The sequence below is a fragment of the Loxodonta africana genome, chromosome X (genome assembly GCF_030014295.1).
Source record: "Loxodonta africana isolate mLoxAfr1 chromosome X, mLoxAfr1.hap2, whole genome shotgun sequence".
NCBI classification, from domain to species: domain Eukaryota; kingdom Metazoa; phylum Chordata; class Mammalia; order Proboscidea; family Elephantidae; genus Loxodonta; species Loxodonta africana.
In genome coordinates, this window is record NC_087369.1 from 54,801,119 (window position 1) to 54,827,474 (window position 26,356).

General features: G+C 41.9%; 1 protein-coding gene across 2 annotated transcripts in view; it reads right to left on the reverse strand.

Annotated features, from left to right (window-relative positions):
* SLC9A7 (solute carrier family 9 member A7) overlaps nt 1-26,356 on the reverse strand; it is a 289,782-nt gene that overhangs the window by 10,059 nt on the left and 253,367 nt on the right. For both annotated transcript variants that reach the window (XM_023557924.2, XM_010597732.2), the window contains 2 exons: nt 15,490-15,572; nt 12,478-12,583 (listed from right to left, as the gene is read on the reverse strand). In XM_023557924.2, coding sequence (XP_023413692.1) covers nt 12,478-12,583; nt 15,490-15,572 — 189 coding nt within the window. The remainder of the gene's footprint in view (nt 1-12,477; nt 12,584-15,489; nt 15,573-26,356) is intronic.

Consider the following 26,356-nt stretch of genomic DNA (forward strand, 5'->3'; position numbering starts at 1 on the left):
CACAGAGGAGCCCCAGAAATATGAACTCTGATGTGGCCTGCTCTGATTCCTCACAGTGGTAAGTAGGGCCAAATGCAGTGACAGCTGAAACAAAACAAGATGTTGACCCATTCCATTTAAGAAAATCACAGGTCCAGACAAATAGTACTCAAGGTGAGGTCATTCAGAAACAAGGACATATTAAAACCCAGAAGGAGAGTGATTTCCAAATCAAAGCCTTAATGAATGCTGTATGCAAATGATGAAACCAATCCACACCCTCAAATTCTAGATGATAGGATCAACAAGAGTTTTGTTAAGCTAAAAAAAGAAAAACTCTGTCCTATAGGGTCGCTATAAGTCAGAATCGACTGGATGGCAATGGGTTTGGTTTTGGTTTGTCTTGCCTGGTAATCCATTGGAGGTGGAAGTTCTTTGTGATTACCAGTGAAGGCTGCTATGAAAATGCAGTGAAATAACCCTGAGAACACCTGCAAACAAGAGTGCTGTGAAAATGTGCATTTTACATAAGCAGAGGTCTTTTTCACAAATGGAAGAACACTGTTTACCAGATGCCTATCAAATCTAAATGCTATCCATCTGTCAAGTCGATCATACTGTGGTGACTTGCGTGTTGCTGTGATACTTGAAGCTATTCCACCGGTATTTCAAATACAAGCAGAGTCACCCATGGTGGACAGGTTTCGGTGGGGCTTCCAGACTAAAGCAGACTAGAAAGAAAGGCCTGGTTAATTAACTTCCGAAAATTAGCCCATGCAAACCTTATGGATCACAACAAAACACTGTCCGATTCACTTGCTTTGGACATATCAAGAGGAAGAATCAGTCACTAGAGGAGGACATCATGTTTGGTGAAGGGCCAGCAAGGGTGAGGGAGATCTTCGGTGAGACGGATTGGCATAATCGCTGCAATGATGGACTTGAAAATGTCAGTGTTTGTCAGGATGATGCAGGACCGGGCAGTGTTTCATTCTGTTGTACATATAGTCGCCATGAGTTGGAGTCGAGAACATCCCTCCCTCCCTCCCTCCCTCCCTCCCTCCATCCTCATATTCAAGCAATTTAGAGATAGTGAAAATAATTAACGAACATCTTAGCTATCTCCTACATAAATCTGGTGAAGTACAGAATGCCCCAGGTAAGAACCACACAACAGTGTGTCAAACTGCTGTGAGAACTGCACAGTCACTAAACTCTACAGTGAGTCCCTCTACCTCTCTCAACTTGGGTTCCTCAATTACTGGCAATTTTTAAAAGACCTTGCTCCCTCTCTCTCAGCAGCAGGCTTCACCCAGTGTGTCTGGAACTGGCTAAGACCTTGATCAGGACCCCAGACCAAAGCAGCAGCAGCAGCACTGAGAGTAAATTTGCTTGTACCCCAAGTTACCTCAATTGTATCGGGAGTCCACAGCCCAAACAATACTCCAGGAAGGAAACCTTAAGTAGTCTCTCAAACTGCTGAGGGAAAAACTTTAAATTGACAAAACTAAATTTATTAAGTTTATGCTGAGTTCACACTAGTCTGTTGTGGTTATTGTTGTTGTTAGGTGCCATCGAGTTTGTTCCGACTCATAGTGACCCCATGTACAACAGAACAAAACACTGCCCAGTCCTGCACCATCCTCAAAATTGTTGCTACGTTTGAGCCCATTGTTGTAGCCACTATGTCAATCCATCTCGTCAAGGGTCTTCCTCTTTTTCACTGACCCCCTACCTTACCAAGCATGATGTCCTTCTCCAGGGACTTGTCCCTCCTGATCACATGTTCAAAGTACACAAGGCAAAGTCTCGCCATCCTCAATTCCAATGAGCATTCTGGCTGTATTTCTTCCAAGACAGACTTGTTTGTTCTCTGGCAGTCCATGGGCCATTCAATAGTCTTTGCCCATGCCATAATTCAAAGGCATCAATTCTTCTTTGCTCTTCTTTATTTATTGTCCAACTTTCACATGCATATGAGGCTATTGAAAATATCATGGCTGAGGCGGGGCCAAGACGGCAGAGTAGTCGGACACTTCTGGTGATCCCTCTTACAACAAAGACCCAAAAAAACAAGTGAAATGATTATATTTATGACAAGCTAGGAGCCCTGAACATCAAAGGCAAAGTTAGAAAACAGACTGAGCAGAAGGAGAGGGAGAGACGGTTCAGAAGTGGTGAGGAGTTGCCAGACCTGACTCGGCGAGAAGCCTCAAGCACCTGGAGCAGCCACAGCAGTGCTGGCAGTAGTGTTCCGGATACAGTTTCCTCAGGGAGAGACAGCCAGCCACACAGTCTACTCACACCTCCAGATTCAGAGAAGAATGATGCTCTCAACAAAAGCTAAGTATTTGTATATATTTTGCTGTGTCCCCAGCCCCCAAGCCACTTCAGTGGCTGTCAATTTTCCTGAGCCTGAGATAGGCCCTGCTGAGAATCCTGAGCCATTCTCCTGGCCTTGGAGAAGGAATAAATTCACAATTGGGGGAAAAGATAATGTGCCAGCTCCACTAAGCTAGGGAGCTCAGGACAGAAGCAGCTCCTGTCCAGGCACAAACAGTCCGTGGACTTCAAATACCTTTCCCCCTACATGGACCTGTGTGGGCCTATTTCAGGAGACTAGGCCCTTATTGGCAGACTGCAACGGTTTCAGCTGTGTGGTAGTAAGGTGGGTGTTTGACGTATGACACCACTTTGCCGATTAAACAGGATCCTCACCTACACACATCAGGGGCCTGAGAACTGGTGGCTCCAGCCACGTCACCTAGCCACCCACAACAGGGGTCCAAGGATAAGTGCTACCTCTCAGTCCCCACAACCAAAAGCATTCGGTGCCCATGGTCCAGCTGGAGAGCTCACCCACCTGTGGACTCTAGGGAATAGGGATGCGCTTTCCTCACAGACACTCGGGAGATGATTGTCAGCCCCCTGCCTTGTTCAGATCGTGACCCCCTGCTGCAACCAAATAACTGTACCTACATCAATCACCCTTGCCCCTCAATGACTGTAAGACAGAGACTGTACCACACACTTGAAAACCAACTACCTGGACACCTGAGCTGAATCCATACAAGAAAAGTGAATGGACTCCTAGGCTCATATACCTGATAACAGCTCTAGCAATCTGGTGACAGGACGTTAGAGCTTTCTTCGAAGGTGAAAATAATCAAGCTAGCTCATTCAAACAGCCTATTTGGGTATATCAAAGCAAAACAAAGCAAGAAGCTAGGATACAGTAAGGAAACATAAAATAACCTAACATAATAATTATAGATGGCTCAGAGACAACAGTCAGTACCAAATCACATAAAGAAGCAGACCAAGATTGCTTCAACAAGCTCTCAAAACAAAAAATGAAGGGATCTTCTGGACAAAGGTGCCTTCCTGGAATTACCAGATGCAGAATACCAAAGATTAACATACAGAACTCTTCAAGACATCAGGAACAAGATCAGGAAGGAGATCAAGCAAAATGCAGAACAGGCCAAGGAACACACAGATAAAGCATTTGAAGAAATTAAAATGATTATTCAATAACACAATGAAAAATTTAAATAAGCTGCAAGAATCCATAGAGAGACAAGAGTCAGAAATTCAGAAGATTAACAATAAAATTAAAGAATTAGACAACTCAGTAGAAAGTCAGAGGAGCAGAACTGAGCAAGTGGAAGGCAGAATTAGTAAGACTGAAGATAAAACACTTGGCACCAACATATTCAGAGAAAAATCAGATAAAAGAGTTTTAAAAAATGAAGAAACGCTAAGAATCATGTGGGACTCTATCAAAAGAAATAACCTACAAGTGATTGGAGTACCAGAACAGGGAAGGATAACAGAAAATACACAGAGAATTGTTGAAGATTTGTTGGCAGAAAACTTCCCTGATATCATTAAAGATGAGAATATATCTATCCAGGATGCTCATCGAACTCCATATAAGGTAGATCTCAAAAGAAAGTCACCAAGACATATTAAAATCAAACTTACCAAAACCAAAGATAAAGGGAGAATTTTAAGAGTGGCTAGGGATAAATGAAAAGTCACTTAAAATGGAGAGTCAATAAGATAAACTTCGACTACATAGCAGAAACCATGCAGGCAAGAAGGCAACGGGATGACTATATAAAGAATTGAAGGAAGAAAATAGCCAGCCAAGAATTATATATCCAGCAAAACTGTCTCTCAAATATGAAGGCAAATTAGGATATTTCCAGATAACTGGAAGTTTAGGGAATTCGTAAAAACCAAACCAAAACTACAAGAGATACTAAAGGGAGTTCTCTGGTTAGAAAATAAAAAATATCAGATATCAACCCAAGACTAGAACACAGGACAGAGCAACCAGATGTCAACCCAGATACGGAAATCACAAAAATAAATCAAGATAAAAAAATGCTCAAAACAGGGTGATAGCGATGTCATTATGTAAAAGAAACCTCATTAAAAGAATAAAGAGGGACTAATGTAGTCATAGATCTTTCATATGGAGAGGAAGGCAAGGCGATACAAAGAAACAAACTTTAGGTTTAAACTTAGAAAAATAGGGGTAAATATTAAAGTAACCACAAAGGAGACTAACAATCCTCCTCATCAAAATAAAATACAAGAAAAAAAAACACTCAGCAGAAACAAAATCAACTACAACAAATAAGAGCAAAAGACAATATACAAAGAGAAACTACTCAGCACAAAAAAATAAGCGGGAAAAAGAAACTGTCAACAACACACGAAAGAAGACATCAAAATGACAGAACTAAACTCATAAACCTATCCATAATTACACTGAATGTAAATGGACTAAATGCACCAATAAAGAGACAGAGTGGCAAAATGGATTAAAAAAAAAAACACGATGTGTCTATATGCTGCCTACAAGAGACACACTTTAGACTTAGAGACAAAAACAAACTAAAACTCAAAGGATGGAAAAAAAGTGTATCAAGCAAACAACAATCAAAAAGAGCAGGAGTGGCAATATTAATTTCTGACTAAATAGACTTTAAAGTTAAATCCACCACAAAGGATAAGGAAGGACACTATATAATGATTAAAGGGACAATATACCAGGAGGATATAACCATATTAAATATTTATGTACCCAATGACAGGGCTGCAAGATACCTAAAACAAACTCTAACAGCAATGAAAAGTGAGATAGACAGCTCTGCAATTATAGTAGGAGACTTCAACACACCACTTTCAGTGAAGGATAGAACATCCAGAAAGAAGCTCAATAAAAACACGGAATATCTAAATGCCACAATCAACTAACTTGACCTCACAGACATATACAGAACACTCCACCCAACAGCAGACAAGTATACTTTCTTTTCCAGCACACATGGAACATTCTCTAGAATAGACCACATATTAGGTCATAAAGCAAGGCTTAGCAGAATCCCAAACAATGAAATATTACAAAGCATCTTCTCTGACCATAAGCCAGAAAAGTAGAAATCAACAACAGAAAAAGCAGAGAAAAAAAAATGAAACACTTGGAAACTGAACAATAGCCTGCTCAAAAATGACTGGGTTAGAGAAGACATTAAGGATAGAACAAAGAAATTGACAGAAACCAATAAGAATGAAAACACTGCCTGTCAGAACGTTTGGGACACAGAGAAAGCAGTGCTCAGAGGTCGATTTATAGCAATAAATGTACACATACAAAAAGAAGGTCCAAAATCAAAGAATTATCCCTACCACTTGAACAAATAGAAAAATAGCAAAAAAAGAAACCCTCAGGCACCAAAAGAAAGCAAATAATAAAAATTAGAGCAGAATTAAATGAAATAGAGAATAGAAGAACAATTGAAAGAATTAACAAGACCAAAAGCAGGTTCTTTGAAAAAATTAACTAAATTGATAGACCATTGGTCAAACTGACAAAAGAAAAACAGGAGAGGAAGAAAATAACCCAAATAAGAAATAAGATGGGCAATATCACAAGCAGGGTTTGGGTTATATCACAAGAGACCCAACTGAAATTAAAAGAATCATATGAAATTACTAGGAAAAGTTGTATTCTAACAAATTTGAAAACCTAGAAGAAACAGATAAATTCCTAGAAACACACTACCTGCCTAAACTAACACAAACAGAGGTAGAACAACTAAACAAACCCATAACAGAAGAATAGATTGAAAAGGAGATTAAAAAACTCCCCCCCCCCAAAAAAAAACCCTGGCCCAGACGGCTTCACTGGACAGTTCTACCTAACTTTCAGAGAAGAGTTAACACCACTACTACTAAAGGTATTTCAGAGCATAGAAAAGGATGGAATACTCTCAAACTTATCCTATGAAGCCAGCATATCCCTGACACCAAAACCAGGTAAAGACACCACAAAAAAAAGAAAATGAGAGACCTATATCCCTCATGAACGTAGATGCAAAAATCCTCAATAAAATTCTAGCCAATACAATTCAACAACATATGAAAAAAAATAATTCACCGTGAACAAGTGGAATTCATACCAGGTGTATAGGAATGGTTCAACATTAGGAAAACAATGTAATCCATCATATAAATAAAAGACAAGAACCACAAGATCTTATCAATTGAACACAGAAAATGCATCTGACAAAGTTCAGCACCCATTCATGATAAAAACTTTCAGCAAAATAGGAATAGAAGGAAAGTTCCTCAACATAATAAAGGGCACTTATACAAAACCAACAGCCAACATCATCCTAAATGGAGAGAGTCTGAAAGCATTCCCCTTGAGATCGGGAACCAGATAAGGATGCCCTTTATCACCACTCTTATTCAGCATTGTACTGGAGGTCCTAGGCAGAGCAATTAGGCTAGATAAACATATAAAGGGCATCCAGATTGGTAGAAAGAAGTAAAAGTATCCCTATTTGCAGATGACATGATAGGATTGCTATGAGTCGGAATCGACTCGACGGCACTGGGTTGGGTTTTTTTTTTTTTTTTTGTATGATCTTATAGACAGAAAACCCTAACGAATCCTTAAGAAAACTACTGAAACTAATACAAGATTATCAGGACAGAAGATAAACATGCAAAAATCAGTTGGATTCCTCTACACCAACAAAAAGACCATCAAGGAGGAAATCACCAATTCAATACCATTTACAGTAGCCCCCAAGAAGAAAAAACACTTAAGAATAAATCTTTAAAAAATTTATTAAAATTTTAAATTAAAAATCGTAAAAGCTGTATAGAAAGAAAACTACAAGACACTACTGCAACTAACCAAAAGAGACCTACATAAGTGGAAAAGCATTCCTTGCTCATGGATAGGAAGTCTTAACATCATAAAAATGTCTCTTCTACTGGAAGCGATCTATAGATACAACGCAATTCTGATCCAAATTCCAATGACATTTTTTAGTAAGATGAAGAAACAAATCACCAACTTCATATGGAAGGAAAAGAAGGCCCAGATAAGCAAAGCATTACTGAAAAAGAAGAACAAAGTGGGAGGCTTCACACTGCCTGATTTTAGAACCCATTATACCACCACAGCAGTCAAACAGCCTGGTACTGGTACAACAACAGAAACATAGACCAATGGAACACAGCTGAGGATCCAGACATAAATCCATCCACATATGAGCAGCTGATATTTGACAAAGGCCCAAAGTCAGTTAAATGGGAAAAAGACAGTCTCTTTAACAAATGTTGCTGGCATAACTTTATAAACCCCTCCCAAAAAACAAACAAAAAAATAAACCCACGGCTACCGAGTCGACTCTGACTGATAGCGACCCTATAGGACAGAGTAGAACTGCCCCATAGAGTTTCAAAGGAGTGCATGGTGAATTTGAACTGCTGACCTCTTAGTTAGCTGCTGTAGAGCTTAACCACTATGCCACCAGGGTTTCCCATTAGCCAATAGAGAAATACAAATCAAAACTACAATGAGATTCCATCTCACTCCAACGAGGCTGGCATTAATCCAGAAAACAAAAAACAATAAATGCTAGAGAGGTTGTGGAGAGACTAGAACACTTATACACTGCTGGTGGGAATGTAAAATGGTACAACCACTTTGGAAATCGATTTGGCCCTTCCTTAAAAACCGAGAAATAGAACAACCATATGATCCAGCAATCCTACTCCTTGGAATATATCCTAGAGAAATAACAGCCTTTACACGAACAGATATATGCACACCCATGTTCACTGCAGTACTGGTAAGAACAGCACAAAGATGGAAACAACCAAGGTGCCCATCAATGGATGAATGGATAAATAAATTGTGGTATATTCACACAATGGAATACTACGCATCGATAAAGAACAATGATGAATCTGTGAATCATTTCTTAACAGGGAGGAATCTAGAAGGCATTATGATGAGTGAAATTAGTCAGTTGCAAAAGGACAAATATAGTATGAGACCACTGTTATCACAACTCAAAAAATAGTCTAAACAGAGAAGAAAATACTCTTTCATGGTTGAGAGCGGGGAGGGAGGGAGGGAGAGGGGTTTTCACTAATTAGGTAATAGATAAGAACTATTTTAGGTGAAGGGAAAGACAACACACAGTACAGAAGAGGTCAGCACAACTGGACTAAACCAAAAGCAGTTTTCTGAATAAACTGAATGCTTCGAAGGCCAGTGTAGCAGGGGTGAGGGTTTGGGGACCATGGTTTCAGGGGACATCTAAGTCAATTGGCATAACAAAATCTATTAAGAAAACATTCTGCATCCCACTTTGGAGAATGGTGTCTGGGGTCTTAAACACTAGCAAGCAGCAATCTAAGATGCATCAATTGGTCTCAATCCACCTGGAGCAAAAGAGAATGAAGAATATGGAAGACACAAGGTAATTAGTTATAAAGGGCTACATAAACCAGAGATTTACATCAGCCTGAGATCAGAAGAACTAGATGGTGCCCGCCTACAATTGATCACTGCCTTGACAGGGAACACAATAGAGAACCCCTGAGGGAACAGGAGAGCAGTGGGGTGCAGACCTCAAATTCTCGTAAAAAGACCAGACTTAATGGTCTGACTGAGAGTAGAAGGACCCCGGAGGTCATGGTCCCCAGACCTTCTGTTAGCCCAAGACAGGAACCATTCCCTGAAGACAGGGATTGGACTGGACTATAGGACAGAAAATAATACTAGTGAGGAGTGAGCTTGGATCAAGTAGTTACATGAGACTATGTGGGCAGCTCCTGTCTGGAGGGGAGATGAGAAGGCAGAGGCGGTCAGAAGCTGGCTGAATGGACACGAAAATAGAGGGTGGAGAGAAGGAGTGTTCTGTCTCATTAGGGGGAGAGCAACTAGGACTATATAAAAAAATAGCAAGGTATATATAAATTTATCTATGAGAGACTGACCTGATTTGTAAACTTTCACTTAAAGCACAATAAAAAGTAAAAAAAAGAAAATATCATGGCTTGGGTCAGGCGCACCTTAGTCCTCAAAGTGACATCTTTGCTTTTCAACACTTTAAAGAAGTCTTTTGCAGCTGATTTGCCCAATACAACACACTGTTTCATTTCCTGAATGCTGCTTCCACGAGCGTTGATTGTGGATCCAAGTAAAATGAAATCCTTGACAATTCCATTTATCATGATGTTGCTTATTGGTCCAGTTGTGAGGATTTTTGTTTTCTTTATGTGGAAGTGTAATCCATACTGAAGGCTGTAGTCTTTGATCTTCATTAGTAAGTCCTCTTCCCTTTCAGGAAGCAAGATTGTGTCATCTGCATATTGCAGGTTGTTAATGAGTCTTCCACCAATCCTAATAATCACATTCTTCTTCACATAGACCAGCTTCTTGGATTATTTGCTCAGCATACAGAGTGAATAAATATGGTGAAAGGATACAAGCCTGACGCACACCTTTCTTGATTTTAAACGATGCAATATCCCCTTGTTCTGTTCAAAAGACTGCCTCTTGGTCTACAGGGTCCTCAGGAGCACAATCAAGTGTTCTGGAATTCCCATGCTTTGCAATGTTATCCATAATTTGTTGTGATTCACACAGTCAAATGCCTTTGCATAGTCAATAAAACACCGGTAAACATCTTTCTGGTACTCTCTGCTTTCAGCCAAGATCCATCTGACATCAGTAATGATATCCCTTGTTCCAGGTCCTCTTTTGAATCCGGCTTGAATTTCTGGCAGTTCCCTGTCAATGTACTGCTGTAACCGCTGTTGAATGATCTTCAGCAAAATTTTACTTGCGTTTGACATTAATGATATTGTTCAATAATTTCCACATTCTGTTGGATAATTTTCTTTGGAATGGGCACAAATATGGATCTCTTCCAGTTGGTTGACCAAGTATATTGAACAATGCAGGATGCATCAAAAGCAGATGGAAGGAATACACAGAGTCACTGTACCAAAAAGAATTGGTGGACATTCAACCATTTCAAGAGGTAGAACATGATGAAGAACCAGTGGTATTGCAGGAAGTAGTCTAAGCTGCACTGAAGGCACTGGCAAAAAACAAGGCTCCAGGAATTGACAGAATACCAATTGAGATGATTCAACAAACAGATGCAGCACTCGAGGTGCTCACTCGTCTATGCTAAAAAATTTGGAAGATAGCCACCTGGCCAACCTACTGGAAGAGATCCACACTAGTCTAGGTTTCCCTAATCTATGAGCAAGGGAATAGTAAAGTTCAGACTAGAGGTTTTTGTTAGTTATGTTAGTATTACAGGAACATGAAAAGTGACCCTCATTAAAATTTAAATAAATGGAAGTCTTGAGGAATTGTTTGAAAGAGACTAGAGCTAGAAGACAAAGAATCATGTAAATGCAATGAAACAGGTCTTAATGTATAATCAGTTGGAGCTTCATTAGTGGGAGAAATAGAAATGCTGAGTCAGCACCCTTTGTCTCAGATGATAAAACACATCGGCGAGGTCCACAGTGTCATTTTGGACAGAAGTCAAAACTGAGCAAACTACTCAGCATTCAGAATAAGCAGTTTTTATTAAGTTATTATCAGGATGGACAACTATAAAATAAACAATCTATTGGTTTGTATCCTTCGGACATAAAAAGTAACTAGCATTATTGTTTAGGCTGATAGATATTACATTAAAAACTTACCACAAGGTGTAAAAAATCACTTAAAAACAGGAGCAGTTCAGGGAAGGAGCTAGGAATGCTGGAAGGGTCAGCTAACTTTAAGAAAAGGAGACATTAATGCTGTTCTCCATCACATTTGGTGAAAACTCAAAGAATAGACCGTGGCAGAACTGCATTTTTACCAGGCAGAACCTGCTCTCCCCAGGAGGTAAACCCAGTAGCCCAGTTGGGTTTGAATGTATAAAATTCTGTTGCTGCCCACCAGGCCTTTTCAGCTGGTGACTTGGCAGCTGTAACCCCTGTTGGGGAAGGAAGAGGACGCCATTCAAGAAGCTGCACCCTCAGGTCTTAGGTGTTCTGATGTGGCTGCTTCTTAGCACTCCAGACCTAGTGACCCTTCCTAGCTACAGGGCCCACGTCTGTTACCCCTTTGCACCACCTTAATGTACAGAACTTTTCGGAACTCCTCTGCCCCTCATTAAGACTTCACTGCTTAGAGCCCTTGTCTTTCAGATCTGGGCTTTGCATTCTGTTTTCTCATCACTAATCAAATAAACTTCAGGTTATTTGCTAATTATCTGAAGATTTGCACTGGGGTCTCAGCACTGCCAATTATTAATTGCGGGACCTTGGAAAATTCACAGCCTCACTGAGACTCACTTTCCTCATCTGTAATGCTGAAGTACCTGCTTATTCACAGTGTGGCCAAGTGTAAAATTAGCTTTTGTGAACTGTTAAGTTCTACACAAATTTAAGAAGTTATTCTAGCTAGGATAAAATTATTGTGTTAATGAGAAGATGCACAGGATAATGGAGGAGAGATGGGAAAGAAGGAAGGTCTTTTATCTCTCCTCTGGTCCTTCCATGTGAGTAGTTGTTTGCTCTCCCCACTCTCTGCCCCTTAACCCACATCGGTAGCTCAAGAGTCAGCCCCAAATCTAAGACTTCTGCCAGTGCAGATATTCTTTGCACACTGTGCCAAGTCTATTTCTAGAAACTGGAAATTGAAATAAAGGACCTAACCACATTAGCATAAACTTTTTATTAAAAATGATCCTTATATTTGTGAAATTCTTTTCTATGTCACAGTGTAATTTTATGTGCCTTATCATTTAATTCTCACAGCCAACCTATACTACTAGGCCCATTTTATAGACAAGAAAATTGAGCCCGAGACCACTTAAATGGCCTGTAAGGGCTTGGATTCAAATCTAGTTGTTCAGATTACAAATCAATTGTTCTTTCTACTACACCACAGCTGATGATATTGGGGAGCACCAATAATCATGGTTAAAGGGTTTCTCTATTACTGTGCAAAATATACAAACATATATAAGTTGGCTGTTTCCAGTCATTTTATTAGAGAAGCAAAATCTGTGGATTTGGAGGTGTGAATACAATCTTCTTCTTGGATAAGAGACTAGCTGGTGTGGTCAAAAGGGACACAACCTGGCATATTGTACTTACATCGTATACCTGGGGACTGGTTAGACATCGAGCCAGCAAGCCACACCAGGCTGGGAGAGTGGAGGTTAATGGGGGGCCACTGTGTGTGAGGATGGGCTTCAAGTAACTTTAAAAAGGAATTAAGGAAAAATGGGAAACACACACCCAACAAAATATGTCTAAAAAATTCAGAGTAAATTATCTAACATTCTACCCACAAAAAACCCTTTCCCCCTACTTTACCAGTACAATACAGAAAATACTTATAATGACAATCTGAAACAGTTTGAATCAAAGATTAAACTAGGCTCCAACAGTTTTAAATTAACTGTTAAATACCAGGTTGGTGATTCCCAATTTCCAGTTAAAAAGAATACTTGATTAGTTAGAACACCCTTCTTCCTTCTAAAGTTATGTTGAATCAGAGTTTTGTTTTCAATCAGTATTTCAGCTTTTGACACAACCAGCTCACATCTTGGACACAGAAGACAGTGTGCCCAGAGGTAGGGATGTTCCAGCTCCTGGGTCTTCTCTGCCCCTTGTTCTCTATGAATATTCTTGTTAAACCACTCTACCCAGAGTTGATACTCTGGGTAGAGTGGTTTAACAAGTGTTAGGGTTAGACAGGATCTGAGAAGTAACTGAGGCTACTACAAACAAAGAAACTGTGATTTGGTGAGGCGAAATGATTTAACTAAGGTTACTTGGTTCATAAATCTTCCAACATTCCATACGAGACTATTTTTCATTCTATCTGCTGCCTCTCTCCCAGACTCCAACACAGGGTTTTTGAACCTCGGCACTATTGACATAAGGAGTCCTGGTGGCTCAGTGTTTAAGTGCTCAGCTGCTAACCAAAAGGCCAGCAGTTTGAACCCACCAGTGCTCCGTGGGAGAAAAATGTAGCTGTCTGCTTCCCTAAAGATTACAGCCTTGGAAACCCTATGAGGCAGTTCTACTCTGTCCTAAAGGGTCGCTATGAGTCTGAATTGACGTGATGGCAGTGTTTTTTTTTTTTCTCCTATTGACATTTCGGCTGCCTAATTCTTTGTTGTGGGGGCTGCCCTGTGTACTGTAGTAGGATGATTAGCAGATACCTGGCCTCCCCCCAGGGGTGACAACCAAACTTGTCCCTGAGCATTGTTAAATGTCCCCTAAATCACCCCAGTTGAGAACCACTGCTCTCACTTGAAGTCCAACTGAGATATGAAAAGCTTGGCGTGTGTCCGTCTGTGAATATTTGCACTGCCAAATACATAGCCCTATGTTGGAAGCACCATGAGGCACCTATCAGGATATGATAGAGCTAGGACCAATTCTGATTTCCATAGCCTTTTTGGGTTTTTTTTTTAAAGCAATGTGGAAAAGGTGTAGACATTTAAATACAGGAATGGCCAAGCACTTTAAAGGAAGGTGAGAAGGTATAGCCATTTGGGTACTCAAGAGGATAACTATTTCAAGTACCACCACTTCCTATCTCTACTCTAAGAACAAGAGAAAAGAAGCTTTATCTACAGGAGGAGGTGAAAGGTAGACACTGGGATAAACTTTGAGCTGGGAATTACTCAACAAAGGAGGCCTGGGGGCTGTGCTGGAGTGCTTTACAAACAGAATAAACTCCCGTCTGGCTGCTGTCCTTTAACCCTATTCCCAGCATTGGCTCACTCTGGGAACAGTCCCTACAGGCCTATCAGCTATCCTGTGTCTTTAGCTCAGATGATGACAGAGGCTTGGATTTGTAGAATGACTAATACTAAAGGTTGAGAGGGGGAAACCAAAAGGCTACTTTTTAGTTCTCTGCCTCTGGCAGCTCAAAGAGAAGCTCCTCCTTCCCCAAATACAGAAGGCTCTCTAACAACTTCTTTAAAAAAGAAAAAAGTAATTTTATATGTATGTATATCTATATCTATCTACCTCTATTTATCAATATTTTAAGAAAATGTTCAAACTGATCCTTGTACTCTGGAAACCAGTGCCTTTCCTTAGCTAAAGGAATTTTTCTTCTATTATTATTTTTATATTGCTTTTCCTTCATAGTCTCTATCTTCTCCTTTCAGATCTTATTGAAATGATTTTGGAACATCTGGGTCTATTCTCCATATCTTAAAACTCTTCTCTTACATATCTCTAACTTTTTGCTCTAACTCTTGAAGATTTGTTTCTCAAATTTATCTTCCAGATCAACAATTTGGTCTTCAGTCATGTTCAAGTTATTAAACTCACCCATTACATTTTTTGTTAATTTCAGAAACCTTGGTTTTAATTTTAAAGAATTTTTTCTTGCTTGATTACTCCTTTTTCTAATGACCTGTTCTTGCATCATAACTGGAAAAGCCTCTCAACTCTAAGTATTTTATTAGAATAATTATATATATATATATATATATATATATATATATATATATATATATATATATATATATATATATATATATATGTGGAACTGTTTACCTCAGCACTCCCAACCATATATTATAAGCTACCTGCCCATTCGATCACTATGTCAACTTAAGAAACCATGAAGGTTTAACTTTTTGTTTTTGAATTTTCACTTGGGACCAGTTGAATCTACTAGAACAAGGCCTATCCTGCATGTGGCCCAGTTATGCCAGGATCAGACCACCCAAAGCCTGGATCAGACTTGGCCAAGTCCAGTCAGAAGAAATCCTCAAATGGATTAACTATCTAAGCACCACTTCCCTTTCTAAACACCACTCCCCTTTCTGACCACAGGATGGTTCGTTGTATAATTTCAATTAATTCACCTACAAAGTCGTATGTCCCCTGTACACAAAGCTCTGAAGAGCCACATGAGTCAACCAGGCTGTGGGTTCACTACTCTATTGATACAAAACACTCCTCTTGGCCAGAGGGATGCTCAACAGGACTACTTGTGGTTGAGTGACCATTGGTATGTATCCCAAAAGCTGTACCAAGCACACATCTTTCCCTAATCATGAGAAGTCGTTCACTGACAACTCAAGAGGATTTCATCGTCAATGTTTCCTGAATGTGTTTTGGTTAAAAGGATACTTGTGGTCAAAGCTGTACCACAGCCTGAATATCCATGCACTCTCTTGCTTTGTCCGGTTTCCTCTGGCAGAATCTGGACCATCCTAGGAACAAACAAGAGAGCAAATGCTTAGTTGCAGAAAAGGGACCTTAAAAAAGAAGGAAAAGTTTCTTTTTTACTAAAACTTTCAAAGATTTAGAATTCATAATAAAATATCTCGTATCACCAAAGTTTCAAAGATATATTGGGAGATAATGTTTTAGTAGAAAATAAATAAACCCAAAAGATAGACAAATCAATCACCATAGTTAAAAGGTTTGGCCATGTCTGTAGGAAAATCTACTCAATGTAGCACAAAATACAAAATTTCCTTTGATATTCTTATTGTAATTTTCCTCAAAGTACCTTTCAGCAGATTAATTATCCTAAAATAGTCTAGAACCTAACAGGCCAAAATTGATTTATAGAGAAAATTAAAGAAAGCTTCTGTAAAACCATCTTTTTAGACCTCCCAGAAGCTGCCCTGGAGAAACCATGCTTTGTTGAGTTTCCTGCCTAGACAAAGGTTCTCCGTGGTTCTTACCCAAGTGCCTACGTATTTTGTGGTCCACAGCACAGTAACTTGTTTCCCTACCAGCTTTTAGCAAGGTGGGGTCAGTGGGCAGGAAAACAGAGCCAGAACTACAATCCTGTTATTTTATCTACTCTCAAGTACCAAGTTCCTTTCTATTTTTCTCATACCTTTCCAACTCAAAAATACGCATCATTTAATTTCTAAAATAACCTGCAAAATCAAACATTCATTCAGGGTTTAGGAAATCTGTTCAGTACAAGCATTGGAAGCAGCAAATTAAAAAATTGGATTGACTGAAGCAATTTGAGAGCACCAAGGGAGTTTTAAGGAGCCCTGGTGGTGCAGTGGTAAAGCGCTCAGATGCTAACCAAAAGGTCAGCGGATTGAAACCACCAGCAGCTCTGCGGGAGAAAGATGTGGCAGTATGCTTACAAAAGAATTACAGCCTTGGAAACCCTATGGGGCAGTTCTACTCTGTCCTATAGGGTTGCTCTGAGTTAGAATAAACTCGACAGCAACATGTTTGGGTTTTTCATTTATTGGAGTTTTATGTTGCTGGATGACAAGTTCTGAAAGTACAGGTCGCTTATGAAGCACATTTTTATCTCATTATCTTTAATATTATAGGGAGAGACAATTCTATAGGGGAGGGACAATGATAATAACCAAATAAAATTTGAACCAAAATTACATGTAAATTCTACACTGTAATAGTAATAAAACAGACCAGTTGGTTGGGAGAAAAGATTAATCAGATACCTGTGGGAAGATAAGTACAGAGACAAGTAGAGAGAGAGATACTAGCAAACGATTTATTTAAATTCCTTTAGTTTCCAACAGTAAAAATTATTTAAAAAAACTGAGTCCCCATGGTATTTGAGGAACGTTTAAGATACAGAAATGATGTGGTTAAATGGGCCCTTCTATGGATGGGGAAATATTAACAAGGAGAGATCCTGGAGACCAATTTTATTTTATATTTTTATAAATCATGTGGAAAAAAGGGAGATACAGAAAAATCTCCATTTGTAGAAAACAATCATTTCTTTGAGTGATTAAACAATGACAACTCTTTGAAGATTTCAAAATGCCACATGACTGGGTAGAAAAGTAGTAGATGACCTTTTTAACAGGCAAGTATCTTTACAAAAAAAGTAAACAGTCTTTTATAAAGGGATACACTCTAAGTTCTCAGTTCTAAGTTCATATAGAATCTAACTAAGGAAAAAACTAACAAAATGACAAATATCATCAAGAAGAATATTATAAGGGGTGAGGCAACATGGTGCCATAGACAGACGCACCATGTCATCCCTCTGCAGCAAAGACCAGAAAAACTAAGTAAAACAGATAACAAACATCAATCCTGGAATCCTAAGCATCAAATGAAGAGACAAATACCTAAATCAAGCACCAAATGGAAGAATAAACTGACGGAGAACAGAAATCAAGGAGGGATACGGAGTGGCGCAGCATCTCCATCTTGGAACTCAGCCAGCGGTGACCCCAAACTGGGAGTATGAGAGAGCAACTTCACGGAGCCCCCAAAGGGAGACCCAGCACACAGTAAGTAACCAGAGAAACATGCTTTCTCATCCCTCACTCTTCTCCCTCATTCGCCACACCACCTCCACCCCTTCCCAATGGGTCACTCCACGCCACCTTGGCTAGAATACCACTGGCCTACTGCCACCCCAGGTCATCCCCACCCCCACCCACCAGCTCCCGCCATGCCTGTTTTTTTTTCTTCTTTCTTTTCCTTCTCCCTTCCACTTAGCCCCGTACACCATCTGCCCCCCTTCCCGTTGGAACATGCTGCAACACCATGGCTGGACAGCCACAGGCATACCACCACCCCAGGTCTACCCTGCTCCCAACCACCATGCCATTTTTTAATTTCATTAGTTTTTCTTTTTTTCCCTTTATTCCTCTTCTTTTTCCCTCCCACCTAGCCTTGTATGCTACCTCTACCCCTTCCTACCAGGCCATGCTCTACCACCACAGCTAGGCAGCCACTAGGCCCCTGCCACCCAGGGTCAGCCCCACCATCACCGGCCAGCTCCTGCCACATTTTTTTTCTTTCTCCCTTCCATCTAGCCCTATATGCCGCCTGCCTCCCTTCCCGCTGGAACACACTGCAAGGCCATGGCTGGAGAGCCACTGTCATGCCACTGCCCATAGTCTGCCCCACTCCCAACGTGCCACTTTTTAATTTAATTTTTCCCCTTATTTTCCCTTTCTTCCTTTTCTTTCTCCCTCCCACCTATCCCCATATGCCATCTCTACCCCTTCCTGCCAGCCTCCACTGCATCGCCACAGCTAGAGAGCCACTAACCTGCTGCTGCCCTGGGTTCGCCCAGCCCCACCTGCGGACTCCTGCTGTGCCTTTTTTTTTTTTTTTTGCTTTCTCTTTCTTTCTTATCCCACCAACCCTCGGGTCCACCCCGCCCCAACCTGCTGGCCTCCACTTCGTAGCCAGCTTTTTAATTTATTTTTATTTCTCTTTGTGATGGTTAAGACTGTGTGTCAATTTGGCTAGGCCATGATTCTCAGTGTTTATATTTGATCACTCCCATTATCGAATCTGCTGTGAGTAGCCAATCAGTCGAAAGGGGGTTTCTTTGGGGGTGTGGCCTGCATCCAAATATAAGGAGACGCCCTGGCATTTTTGCTCACTCTGGATCCTGCGGCTGCCTCCTGTTCATCTGATCTCCTGCTCTTGGGACTTGAGCTATCAGCTTATCTGCAGATATTGGGATTCGTCGATCTTCACAGACTGAGGGCAGGAGGCCTGCTCTCCAATCTGCCAATCTTGGGTTTGCCAGCTCCTGCAGCTACGTGAATCAAGAGAAGCCTCTATCCAGATCCACAGACTTGTGACGTTCCAGCCTCTACAATCGCATGAGCCGTTTCCTTGATATACATCTCTCTCTATATATATTTATAAGCTTTACTGGTTTTGCTTCTCTAGAGAACCCAGCCTAAGACATCTGGTACTGAGAGAGGTTCTAGAGGAATGAAATTGTAAGGATGAGTTTTCTAATTTGGTTCTCAAGTCTGGTTAGTATTAAAGATGTTGATGACCCTGCTTCCAGCACTGCTAATTCATGGTGTGAGGTGACCATACAAATACACAAAATATCCTCACCAGTAGATCAGGTATTGGTGAAAGGCAGGGCTCTGGATGAACACATGTGTGATATCTTTCTACAGTTCTGTCAGAATGAGAAGTATAACGAAGCTGGTTGGTAGTCCTACTTTAGTTAGACAAACTGGTGAAAGAAAGAGATGCGTTCAAGGCTTCAGAGTCAAAGCTCAAGTACCACATAAATAACCTGAAGGCTTCCACTTGTGCTTTGAAAGAAAGCCTTATTTCTTGTAGTAACAGAGCTGAAATTGCCAAAAACCAAACCCAGGGTCCTATCATAACAGTGACTGGATTACAATGCCAGCTCAACTGCCAACCTTGAGAGGTGTCTGAAGTTAAAGTAAGGACATTAATTAGGAAGAAATGGGATCCTGAAACTTAGGATGGGGACTTATGGGCACATAATCAGGAAGCTGGGGACATTGAGCCCCTAAATTCCATTGAATCACTCCTGCCAGCAGAATCACTCCCATCTGATGAGATTACTTCATGTCTGTCTGCTACACTACCCTGCCCAGAAAAACCATTAGCCCCTCCACTCCCATCTAATGAGATTAGCCTTAGCCCATCTGCCTCTAAAGAGCCCTTGCCTGAGTCATTGCCTGGGGCATTGCCTGAGGCAGATGCTTTACAAGACAATGCTAAATGTCCTTAAAACAAATCCACACTACCGGTTCTGCCTCCTAGACCTATAACTAGACTTAAGTCCCAGTAAGCCCCAAAAGGTAAAGTATAAAGTGTGACCCAGGAGGAGGTGCGCAACATTCCAAAAGAATTCCTTGACTTTTCTAATATATACAAACAGAAACCTGGAGAATATGTCTGGGAATGGCTATTAAAGGTGTCGGATAATGGTGCAAGGAACATAAAGATGCATCAGTTTGAGTTTATCGATATGGGTCCATTAACCACAGATTCGTTATTCAATGTTAGAGCTCGAGAAGTTAGGAAAGGATCTAACAGTTTATCTGGTTGGATTGCTGAAGCATGGATTACCAGGTGGCCTACGCTAAATCAAGTTGAAGTACCAGACCTGCTTTGGTATACTGTAGAAGAAGGTATCCAAAGGGAAACTGGCATGATAGAGTGGATTTATCAGGTTAGACCCACAGAACCACACCTGGAATGCCCAGAAGACACACCTTTTACCACAACAGTGAGGAACAAATTTGTAAAAGGAGCTCCAGGATCCCTGAAGACTGCTGGGATTGCTATTTTATGTAAATCAGACAGTGGGAACCACCCTAACTGGATTAAGACACCTAACTAAAATGGGGCTGATTGGACCCCATGGTAGTAGGGGCCAAGTGGCTGCACTCAATCAACAAAGACAAGGTGGGCGTGGTTACAATAATGGACAGCAGAATCAAAGCAGTAATCGGAATAGTCTGATTCATATGGACTTATGGCATTGGCTACTTAGTCATGGTGTCCTTAGGAGTGAAAAAGATAGGAAATCTATTAAATATCTATATTTACTTGATCTGTATAAACGGATGAATTCTAGGTCAAGTAAACAACAGTCTAACTCGAATTGCCAGAATAGAGAGTCATGGTCCCTCAATCAGTTCCCAGACTTGAGCAAATTTAAAGACCCACAACCCCTTGAATGAAGGGGAGGCCAGGTCCCCTTGAAGAAGGACTCCAATACACTGCCAAAACTATACTGTTAATCTCTCTCCTGGCTTCCCCAAAGGGATATACAGCCTTTTATAAGAGTGACTGTTCATTGGGGAAAAGGAAATAATCAGAGTTTTGGGGGATTACTAGATACTGGCTCTAAACTGATACTAATTCTAGGAGACCCAAAATGTCACTGTGGCCCATCAGAGTAGGGGCATATGCAGGTCAGGTTATTAATGGAGTCTTGGCTCATGTCTCTCTCACAGTAGGTCCAGTGGATCCCTGAACCCATCCTGTAGTGATTTTCCCAGTTCCAGAATGCATAACTGGAATGGATATACTCAGCAACTGGCAGAACCCCCACATTGGATCCCTGACAAATAGAGTAACATTTATTACGGTAGGAAAAGCCAAGTGGAAGCCATTAAAAAACCTTATCTAGGAAAATAGTAAACCAAAAGCAATACTGCATCCCTGGAAGGACTCCATAGATTACTGCCACCATCAAGGACTTTAAGGATGCAGGGGTGGTGATTCCCACCACAACCCAATTCAACTTGCCTATTTGGTCTGTGCAAAAAACAGATGGATCTTGGAGAATGATGGTAAATTATCAAAAACTTAACTAGGTGGTGATTCCAATTGCAGCTGCTGTTTCAGATGTAGTTTCATTGCTTGAGCAAATTAATACATCTCCTGGTACCTGGTATGCAGCTATTGATTTGGCTAATGCCTTTTTCTCCATACCTATTTCAAAGGAACATCAGAAGCAGTTTGCCTTCAGGTGGCAAGGCCAGCAATACACCATCACTTGCCTACCTCAAAGCTACATCAACTCTCCAGCACTATGTCATAATTTAGTCCACAGGGACATCGATGGACTTTCCCTTCCACAAGACGTCACACTGGTCCATTACATTGATGACATTATGCTAACTGGACCTAATAGGGAAGAAGTGTCAGTGACTCTACACTTACTGGTAAAACATTTGTGTGCTGGAGGGTGTGAATTAATCCCACAAAAGTTCAGGCACCTTCCACCTTGGTGAAACTTCTAGGGGTCCAGCGGTATAGGGCATGTTGAGATATTCCTTCTAAAGTGAAGGATAAGTTATTGCATCTGGCTGCTCCCACAACTAAAAAGGAGGCACAATGCCTAGTGGGCCTCTTTGGATTTTGGAGACAACATATTCCTCTTTTGGGTGTGCTACTCTAGCCTATTTATCAAGTGTCTCAAAAAGTTGCTAGTTCTGAGTGGGGGCCAGAACATGAGAAGGCTCTGCAACAGGTTCAGGCTGCTTTGCAAGCCACTCTGATACTTGGGTTACATGATCCAGCTGATCCAATGGTGGTTGAAGTGTCAGTGGCAGATAGAGAAACTTTTTGGGGTCTTTGGCAGGCCCCTATTGGTGAATCACAGCACAGACCCTCGGGATTTTGGAGCAAAGCCCTGCCATCTTCTGCACATAACTACTCTCCTTTTGAGAAACAGCTTTTGGCTTGTTACGGGACCTCAGTAGAGACTGAATGCTTAACCATTGGACACCAAGTCACTGTGCAGCCTGAGCTGCGCATCATCAACTGGGTGTTGTGTGACCCACAGAATTATAAAGTTGGAGGTGTACAGCATCACCCCATTATTAAATGGAAGTGGTATATACAAGATCAGGCCTGAGCAGGACCTGAAGGTACAAGTAAGTTGCATGAGAAAGTGGCCCAAATGCCCCTGGTCTCCACTCCTGTCACATTACCTTCCATTTCCCAGTCTGCACCTGTGGCCCCATGGGGAGTTCCTTATGATCAATTGACTGAAGAAGAAGAAAACTCATGCTTGGTTTACACATAGTTCTGTGTGATATACAAGCACCACTCGAAAGTGGACAGCGGCAGCACTACAGCCTCTTTCTGGGACCTCCCTGAAGGACAGTGGTGAAGGGAAATCCTCTCAATGCGTAGACCTTAGAGCAGTGCACCTGGTTATTCACTTTGCTTGGAAGGAGAAATGGATAGATGTGTGATTATATACTGATTCACAGGCTATGTCCAATGGTTTGGCTGGATGGTCAGGGACATGGAAGGAACATGATTGGAAAATTGGAGACAAGAATTTATGAGGAAGAGGTGTGTGGATAGACCTTTCTGAATCGGCCAAAGAAATGAAGATATTCATGTCTCATGTGAATGCTTACCAAAGGGTGACCTCAGCAGAGGATGATTTTAACAATCGAGTGGATAGGATGACACGTTCTGTGGAAACCACTCATTCTCTTTCCCCAACTACTCCCGTCACTGCTCAACGGGCACATGAACAACATGGTCATGATGGTGGGGAAGAAGGTTATGTGTGAGCCCAGCAACATGGACTTCCAGTCACCAAGGCTGACTTGTCTACAGCCACTGCTGAGTGCCCAATCTGCCAGCAGCAGAGACTAACACTGAGTCCCCAGTATGGCACCATCCCCCGAGGTGACCGGCCAGCAACTTGGTGGTAAGTTCATTACAGTGGACTACTTCCTTCATGGAAAGAGCAGCATTTTGTCCTTACTGGAATAGACACTTACTCTGGATATGGATTTGCCTTCCCTGCATGCAATGCTTCTGCCAAAACTACCATCCATGGACCTACCGAATGCCTTATCTACCATCATGGTATCCCACACAACATTGCCTCGGATCAAGGGACTCACTTCACAACAAATGAAGTGAGGCAGTGAGCCCATACTCATGGAATTCACTGGTCTTACCAAGTTCCCCATCATCCTGAAGCAGCTGGCTTGACAGAACAATGGAATGGCCTTCTAAAGATACAATTACTGCTCCAGCTAGGTGGCAATACCTTGCAGGGCTGGGGCAATGTTTTCCAGGAGGCTGTATATGCTCTAAACCAGCTGTTTCTCCCGTAGCTAGGATTCGTGGGTCTAGGAATCAACGGGTGGAAATGGGAGTGGCACCACTCACTCTTACTCCTAGTGACCCACTAGAAAGATTTTTGCTTCTTGTCCCCGTGACCTTATGCTCTGCAGGTCTAGAGGTCTTAGTTTCAAAAGGAGGAATGCCTGGAGACACATCACTGATTCCACTGAACTGGAAATCAAGAATGCCACCTGGCCACTTTGGGCTCCTTATGCCTCTGGATCAACAGGCAAAGAAGGGAGTTACCATACTGGCTAGTGTGACTGATCTTGATTACCAAAAGGAAATTGTACTGATATTACTTAATGGAGGTAAAGAAGAGTATATCTGGAATACAGGAGATCCCTTAGGGTTTTTCTTAGGACTGCCATGCCCCATGATTAAAGTCAATGGAAAACTACAGTAACCCAGTTCTGACCTGACTACTAATGACCCAGACTCTTCAGGAATGAAGGTTTGGGTCACCCCTCAGGCAAAGAATGATGACCAGGTGAGGTGCTTGCTGAAGGCAAAGGGAATACGGAATGGGTGGTTGAAGAAGGTAGTTCTAAATACCAGTTATGGCCATGTGACCAGCTGCAGAAATGAGGACTAACTGTTATGAGTATTTCTGGTTTGTATGTGTGTATCAAATATTTTTGTTTTCTTCACATAAAATATAAGATGTAAACGGGGCTAGTGCGTTTTCAGTTGTACGCATGTTAGCTGTATCATGTTAGGTGCACGTATGACTTTATAATTGTCTTTATTCAGAGATTATGTATGGTTTAAGGAGATGTGTATATGTGCCAAGATGACAAGGGGTAGTAGACTCTGATGGTTAAGATTGTGTGTCAGCTTGGCTGGGCCATGATTCTTAGTGTTTATATTTGATCACTCCCATGATTGAATATGCTGTGCAGAGCCAATCAGTTGAAGGGAAGTTTCCTTGGGGGTATGGCCTGCATCTGAATATAAGCAGGCATTCTAGTGTTTTTGCTCACTCTGGTTCCTGTGGCTGCCTCCTGTTTGTCTGACCTCCGGCTCTTGGGACTTGAGCTATAGCTTATCTGCAGATCTTGGGATTTGTCGATCTTCACAGCCTGAAAATGGGAGCCTTGCTCTCCAACTTGCCGATCTTGGGTACGCCAGCCCCTGTGGCTACGTGAATCGAGAGAAGCCTCTATCCAGATCCATGGACTTGGGACTTTCCAGCCTCTACCATCGTGTGAGCAGTTTCCTTAATATAAATCTGTCTCTATATATTTATAAGCTTTACTGGTTTTGTTTTTCTAGAGAACTCAGCCTAAGACACTCATTTTTCCTTTTCTTTCTCCCTCCAATCCAGCCCTGTCCTCCCCACATTCCCACTGGACTCCACTACACCACCACAGCTAGAGAACCACTGGCACACTGGCCCACCACTGCCCAGGGTCCGCCCTGCCTCCACTCATGGAAACCAGCAAGCTGCCTTATTTAAATTTCTTTCTTCCTCCCACCTAGCCCAGTATGTCACCTCTCCTCCCTTCCTACAGGCCTCCAAGGTCCACCACGCCCCCATTTGCTAGCCGTCACTGCACTGCCATTTTTTGTTTTCTCTTTTCTTTCTCTCTCCCACCTAGCCCTGTATGCCAACGCCCCCCTTCCCACTGTCCTCCACTGCACCACCATGGCCAGACAGTCACCATCCCACTGCTGCCCTTTGATCAGTGCAATTCCCACCCACCAGCCCCATCTCACTGCCTTTTTTTCCTTCCTTACTTTTCATCCTCCCTCCCACCTAGCACCATATGCAGCCTCTTCCCCCTTACTGCTGGCCCCCATTGCACCACTGTAGACAGAATGCCACCAGTGCACTACCTTGCCACTGCCCCAGGTCTGCCCCATGCCCATTTGCCAGCCCCCATCATGTCGCCATTTTTTTTCTTTTTGTTTTCGTTTTACCTCCCACTTAGCCTCATACATCACCTCCCCTGCCTTCCCAACAGCCCCAAGGCCTCTCTCCACTGGCTAACATTTTTTTCCTCTATTTTTATCTCTTTTCTTCCCCTCCCACCTAGCCCCATGTGCCACCCCCCTTTCCCACCAGTCCTCACTGTAATGCCATGACTAGAGCATTCTCAGCGCTCAGGACTGCCACTGCACCAGGCCCGCACTGTCCCTCCCCTCCTACCACTTGACCAGCTGCTGCAAGTGAGCCCATACCACTCCCCATCTGACACACCTGCCTGTAAGGTGAGGGGCTGTGAATGCTCCCACACTGCTGGACCAACATCAGGAGGCAGGCAGCACCTGCCCAGTCCGCCCTTAGCCACTTCGCCAAACCAGTGTAAAGTGAAGTGAGCTTGCTCTGCCTGCTGCTGCCCTTACTACTCAGAAAAAGGAGAGCCATCGTGCCCACAGACAAGTGAGCAGCAAAGCACACCTGGCCCACCTGCCGTAATATATCAAAAGAAAACCAAAAAGTAGGACAAAACAAACATACAATCAATAAATAAGGAAAATAATACCTTAATGTCTCAGAGACAGTAGGCAATATCAAAACATACAAAAAGCAGGACAAGGTGGCTCCAGCAAGTGACCAAAACAAAGATTCAGATGACCTTCTGGTAGAAGAAAAGGCAATGGAACCTGATATGGAATTCAAAAG